At 40.6% G+C, this 7,199-nt stretch overlaps 1 protein-coding gene across 2 annotated transcripts in view; it reads left to right on the forward strand.

Moving 5' to 3' along the window:
• Positions 1–6,592, forward strand: part of ndrg3b (ndrg family member 3b) — a 91,435-nt gene extending 84,843 nt beyond the window's left edge. For both annotated transcript variants that reach the window (XM_063014997.1, XM_063014998.1), the window contains 2 exons: positions 5,208–5,371; positions 5,490–6,592. In XM_063014997.1, the coding sequence (XP_062871067.1) occupies positions 5,208–5,371; positions 5,490–5,519 (194 nt within the window). In that variant the 3' untranslated portion in view covers positions 5,520–6,592. The remainder of the gene's footprint in view (positions 1–5,207; positions 5,372–5,489) is intronic.
• The last annotated feature ends 607 nt before the right edge of the window (positions 6,593–7,199 follow it).

Below are 7,199 nucleotides of genomic sequence, written 5' to 3' on the forward strand. Positions count from 1 at the left end.
TAGATTGGTATAGTCTTTTCAGATTGTTTTTTTGTGGGGATTTTGTTGTTGTTTGGTGGATTTTATGAGTTTCATTTGGTAATTTCCAAATCTGAGTAAACCACTCAGATGTTTTGCTCAGATTTTAATGCAAAACTTTCTAAAAAACCTTTGTTTTTGGCATATTTTGAGTGAAACCGTGCTCTATGGATGTGTAATTTAACAGTTTTTCCAAAATAATCATGTTAAATGTAAAATTAGGTCCTTTTTGATGATCTGGCGGGGCCTCTGGTACATTCCAGCACTGTACAGACTGTTGGTGGTGCTTTCTGTTCATGCCTTCTAACAAAAGACTATCTAAAGAGACAGCAACAATAAACCACAACTGAACCATGTGACTGCATCTTCTGCAGTTAGGGGAATTGTTGCAGTCAAACTAGCTGGAAATGATTTATGTGATGGGTTGTGGTTGCATGATGGTGTGCCAAGTAAGTACTGGTTTCTCAAGTTATATGTTTGTGTGTGTCCTTTTTTTGGTACTCAGTATTTCTCACCTCCCTAATACATGCCTGAAGATGGACTTTAAATTAGACACTACCAATAAGTCATAAGATACTTAATTTGCTATCAGGGTTTGCTATCGGTTACTTACAGCTGCATCATAAGTCTCTTTAATGATAATATCTCTGACTAAGGCCAGGTGGGAGGAGAGGCTGTGCTCAACTAGGTCAGATACAGCTCAAAATAGTACATAGGGCCTATTTTAGTAGTGCTAGGCTTGCAAAAATGTTCCCAAATATCAGATCCTGCAGACCTATTACATGTTTTAGTCATGTAGAAACATGTAGAAAGGTTCTGGGTTGTTTATGCATTTTCTCCCCTTTTTCTCCCTTTTTAGCGCGTCCAATTGCCTGATTGCGTCATGCTTCCTCTCCACCAATGCTAACCCACGCCCCCTCCGACACGTGGGCAGCATGCCGTATGCATCTCGTCACCTACACTTTGACGAGTGCAGTGCAGCTCAGCACTGTGTACGGAGAGACACACCCTGAGAGCACTCTTTTCCCATCTCTGTGCAGGCGCCGTCAATCAGCCAGCTGAGGTCGTAATTGCATTAGTCATGAGACAGAGACCCCATCCGGCTTAATCCCACCCCTGTCTGAACAACAGGCCAATCGTTGTTGATGTGGTTGCTCAGCCCAGCCGGCAGGCAGAGCTGAGACTCGATACAACGTATTCTAGGTCCCAGCTCTGGTTCCAGAGCGTGTTTTTACCGCTGCGCCCTTGTCCTCTGTTGGCAATCTTTGGTGTACCCGGTGGTCCTTCTACATGTAATACCTGTGATATGGACGCCATCGCTTTTGCTTTATTGTTGGCAAAACAAAGGATCCTTATTAGCTGGAAGTCTTAATACTTGTTTAAAAGATAGGGTCTTTTTTTCTCAGTTTAGAGAAAAGCACTTCTAGTCCTAGGGTTTGTGCAGACATGTTTTATAAGATCTGGCAGCCGTTTATTCTTTACTTTAGAAATTTTTGATTTGCTGTCCCAATAGGTATTTTTTTTTTACGTTAATTAATTCTTATTATTTGGTTATAGGGCTGCCACTAACGACTATCTTTCTATCGATTAATTTATAGACTATTTGATCAATTAGTCGATTAATCTAATTAAAAAAATTTAATTCAGAATTTCATTTACGCTTCTTTTATTTTAACAACAAACTGTATGGCGTAATAATATGGCACAGAACTAAATGTAAATGGGGTTTATGTCCATATTATCAAATTCTCAAGTGCTTCATATTAAACAAAGTGCAACGTGTTTATGGCGTTCTGTACACAAAGCAAAGTGCTTAAACTTAAAGCAGAAATAAAACAGTTAGAGGTGGGCACGTCTCATTAAGTCCAACGTACAGTAATGACAGAATGAGCCCAGATTCTAACCTACACATTCACTCAAAACTTGCTTCAAATTGTAAACGATGGAAACAAAGTGGTAAGTGTTAAGGCGCAGTCACATGAGAAGCTTTTTGCACTTTGATTGCCGCGGCAACTGCAAATTTGCGGTATTCTAGGATCTCTAAGATTAAGAAGCTTAATGAAACAATATAGAAGTAAAATGCGTCCTAACTGAACTCGCTACGGAATACGGTATTCTAGGATCTCCGTTATTAAGAAGTTTAATGAAACAATATAGACGTGCAACATCGCGCTAGTGCTGCTGTGGTACCATCAAAGCTTTGCAGTGTACAAACCACCTTTTAGTTTTGTGCCATTTTATAAGACTGCGCTTAATGCCGGCAACCAGTGACCGGACCAAATACGACTTGGGTCATGCACGCAGCAAGTAGTGCTGAGGGAAATCATGTGAATGAAAACCTTGTAGAAATTAAAAAGCATAGTTTTAAAAACGATGCTTTGACTTAAAATATTGACATCGACGCATTTTTACCGACCACTTCGCGGAAGCCCTATTTGGTTATGTTTTCGAACAAAGATGACTGGGTAGGAGGTGTGTTTTTTTTATGTAAAGCTAAGAAAAACTGGTGACATGTTTGTGTAGTCCATGTTGTTAAGTCTGTTTGTCTGTTTATGTGTAATCATTAAAAGGTTATTATTATTAGGTTAATTAGGGCGCTAACCCACCACGGCTGAGAACTCTAGTTCGAACCTCGGCTGACCGTGCGCCTACACAAACAGGGTTTACTTATAGCTGCTGCAGTTACGGCCTCTGGGGGCTAGTTGAAAGCGCCTGCACGGAGACGGGGAATAATAGAGATCAGTGCGTGATTCTCTGTATGCGATACTGATTTCTGGTGTGAACCAGCTTCATGCAGGTCAAAAGAAGTGCTTGCTATTTATTGCACACGTGTCTGAGGAGGCCCTGCTCGGTCATGATAGGGGTCTGCAGCAGTATTGGAGATACAGCTGGGTAATTGGATATGACTAGATTGGGAGAACACTTAGGTTGTGGTATAGTACCGGCTAAGAATTATTCTACATTTTTACAGGTGGCTACAAATCCACGTTGACACCTACACTTTCTCCTATTTTCCTCCTATTAATTCTTATATTCTTACCTTTGCCTTTCTTCAGTTTTATATATTTAAAAAAAAGTCCTACTAGTAACACCTCTGTTTCCCTCGTCTCTCTGCTCTCTCCTTTTCCTCTCTGCCCCCTCCGTCAAATGTGAACAGTCCCCCATGTGCTCCTCAGCCACCTGAACAGCGAAGCAGGTACCAGGAGTTCAGACAACACTTTAGGCCACACTTTCAGTGTCTTGTTCTGTTATCGTCTGTTCATCTAGCATATCACTTTTCTCCTTCCTGTCTGTCTGTCTCTGTCTGTCTGTCTGTCTGTCTTTCGTTTTCTCAGCTCATGCTATTTAGTTCGTCACATTATGTTCATTTCTGTTTTTGCATCGCTGTCTTAAAAGCATGATAATGGTCATTTCTCCAGTACGCTGTCTTTTTTTGTCATGTTGAGAAGGTGTGCGTGAGCACACTGGGAGAAGGTTATCAGAGGTATCACTACTTTTGCTCTTTTCTGTCTCTTTGATGGAATGTTTTGACTTGAACCCAAGCTCTTCTGCATGCTGCATTTCTACATGGAATCCCCGCATTGTCACATGCAATTCCTGAATATTCATTTTTTCGGCTAATGTAAAAATGAATTGGAACTTGATCCTAACCAGGGATTTTTTTTCCTTCATGTGAGAATAATGACAGTTAATAAAACTTAGGGTTCTGATCTTATGGCCACAGATGCGAAGACACAAGGCGTGCTTACACACTTACCAGCATTTGACCATCATGGGTTTGGCTGGTGGAATCGAAAAAATGTTTGGTTGTTTGAGGTGGCCAACAATTCTTTTAACCTCAAGTTCGAAAACGGTGCTTCTGATATCCTGCTGTGTAAGCAATGTTGGAAGGCCACTCTTACTATTCGGATGCTGACTGAGACTTTACATTGGAAAAAGAAAAAATCAGTCAATCTCAATTGAAATGTTGAATTTAATTTGCATCAGCCATAACAGTAAAACCACCTCCTTGTTTCTACACTCTGTCTTTTTTATCAGCTCCATTTACCATATAGAAGCACTTTGTAGTTCTCCAATTACTGACTGTAGTCCATCTGTTTCTCTGCATGCTTTGTTAGCGCCCTTTCATGCTGTTCTTCAATGGTCAGGACTCTCCCAGGACCACCACAGAGCAGGTATTATTTAGGTGCTGGATCATTCTCAGCACTGCAGTGACACTGACATGGTGGTGGTGTGTTAGTGTGTGTTGTGCTGGTATGAGTGGATCAGACACAGCAGTGCTGCAGGAGTTTGTAAATACCGTGTCCACCCACTGTCCACTCTATTAGACACTCCTACCTAGTTGGTCCACCTTGTAGATGTGAAGTCGGAGACGATCGCTCATCTATTGCTGCTGTTTGAGTTGGTCATCTTCTAGACCTTCATCAGTGGTCACAGGATGCTGTTGGCTGGATATTTTTGGTTGGTGGACTACTCTCAGTCCAGCAGGGACAGTGAGGTGTTTAAGAACTCCAGCAGCACTGCTGTGTCTGATCCACTCATACCAGCATAACACACACTAACACACCACCACCATGTCGGTGTCACTGCAGTGCTGAGAATGATCCACAACCTAAATAATACCTGCTCTGTCGTGGTCCTGATCATTGAAGAACAGAGTAAAAGGATGTTAAAGTATGTAGAGAAACAGATGGACTACAGTCAGTAATTGTAGAACTACAAAGTGCTTCTATATGGTAAGTAGAGCTGATAAAATGGACATTGTGTATAGAAACATAAAGGTGGTTTTAATGTTATGCAACAACAGTCTACCAAGAAAATGAAAAATGAGAACCTATCAGGTAATTCTATATTTGGCATTATCCTCTACAAGAGCCTTAGTCTCTTCCATCTTTGGCCAAGTCATGCAGCAGTACATTTTTGGATTCCATGCCGATATATCAACAGTGTGTAAGTCTCCTTGATTGCTGATGATAGGGCCTTCACCTGTTCTACTCATTATTCTCCCTGATAACGGAGCACCATCACAAGTGAAATGCCACGAATGCTATATTGCCCATTCTCCACTTTCCAGATCCACCACCAAGCCACACTACACTTCAGAAATGTGTATTTGAAGTACGGAATTAATTAAACAATCTGGAATTCATTCTTTGCGCTGTTTTGTTTCTTTTTTTTCTCTTCCTTAGTTCCTACTGCCAGCATGACACGTCTGGCACGCTCTCGTACCCACTCGGCCTCCAGCATGAACTCGGTGGAAGGGGCACGCAGCCGCACTCAAAACAACGCCCAACCCGAGGGCGCACCTGCCAGCCCCGGCAACGACAACCAAGCCCGGCCTCAAACCATGGAGGTGTCCTGCTAAATCTCTACCTGTCTTTCTCTGTCACAATGTTTCTTTCTCATTATCTAAAGCGATGCAAAGTATCAATATTTAATTGACATTGTGCACATTTGTTTCTCTCCTTCAGTCTAATACGCTACTGAACGACACTATATAAGTTGTCAAGGCTGGTTGATAAGAATAGTTGGAAGGCAGAAAGTAAGAAGACAGGCTACGATTCTATTCTTTCACCAAGGTCTTCCTTCTTACTCCACCCAGCCTCATACTGTCCATTCCATTTCACTACACACTACAAGTGTATCCATTATACAGACAAACTCTTGTAACCTGAGTATGACCAGCTAGAACAGAATGAGAAGCATGGCCGTAGCGACATCTGTTATGTAGTGACAACTATTAGGCTCTCATAGTATGTCTTGTACTACAGTGTAAAGCCTCTTATCTGATGCTACTCACATAGAGAGACGGTAGAAAGATAGCGTGATCATTTTCCACCTAGTAATCAGTATTGCGTAAAATCTGTGACCATACATCATACAGTTTAAGGTTTTTTTTTGTTGTCGGGAGCAAAATCTTCTGATCGTTTGCCGTATTTCGTGATTGCAGAAAACTCGTTAGCAACCTTGTGTTAACTGTAAAGATCTCTAATTACAAGCATGTTTCGTAATGGACGTGTGTTTTGTAATTGCTTTCCTGTAGATGTTTCAGCAGATACGGTTTTAGCAGCTACTAATTATTTCCTATCGAACACCACAGGGGGTTGTTTTACACTGTAACATGTTTTAATGACTTTAAACCAGAATCTCTCTTCATTTAGATATTAATTCTTGTAATAAATATAGAGAAAATTAATTGAAAGCTTTGCGTGCTAGTATATATTAAATGATTAAAACTAGCCACTGCCACTTACTAAACTTTTAACTCAATTTAACTTTTTTCCCTTAAACTAGCTGCAATCTAATGTACACAGCTACACCTGCATATATATATTGCAGCATGCCGATACTGTACTGACTACTGCCTCTGTTAGAATTTGTAGCTTTATTATTATTATTGTTGATATGAGTACTGTTGTTATTGTTTCATGGTTGTGTACTCATTGGTAATTTATAACTGTACTGCCTGCTGTGAGCTCGTGGCACTACACTATATCCTCTGAACATCTTCGAGGAGCTGTCTTTCTGTTAAATTTATTAATTTGTACTAATAAAGTTACAGGTTGTACATAAATCTGTTGTCATCATATTTCAAATAATAATACTAATAAAAAACATTGCATAAAGGTTAACATTTACTTTAAGTATTGAATTGCTGAGATGTATTCAATGTAGTTCATAAAAACAGATAAGCTAAAACTAGGACTTCTTTTTAAAAATGTGCAAGTCATGGTCAGGGATCTATTAAATGTTGGGCTGATAGTAATTACTCAAACTACATGTGTTGAATGTAGCAGGTTTAAAGATTTAAGTGACTTTGACAAGGGTCAAATTATTATGGCAGGTAGAGCTACACTATATTGCCCAACGTATTCACTCACCCATCCAAATCATTGAATTCAGGTGTTACAACCACTTCCATGGCCATAGGTGTGTAAAACCAAGCACCTACAAACAGTGAAAGAATGGGTCGCTCTCAGGAGCTCAGTGAATTCCAGCGTGGTACCGTGATAGGATGCCACCTGTGCAACAAGTCCAGTCGTGAAAATTCCTTACTACTAAATATTCCAGTGAACTGTAAGTGGTATTATAACAAAGTGGAAGTGATTGGGAACGACAGCAACTCAGCCACGAAGGGGTAGGCCACGTAAAATGACAGAGCGGGGTCAGTGGATGCTGAG

The sequence above is a fragment of the Trichomycterus rosablanca genome, chromosome 19 (genome assembly GCF_030014385.1).
Source record: "Trichomycterus rosablanca isolate fTriRos1 chromosome 19, fTriRos1.hap1, whole genome shotgun sequence".
Lineage (NCBI taxonomy): Eukaryota > Metazoa > Chordata > Actinopteri > Siluriformes > Trichomycteridae > Trichomycterus > Trichomycterus rosablanca.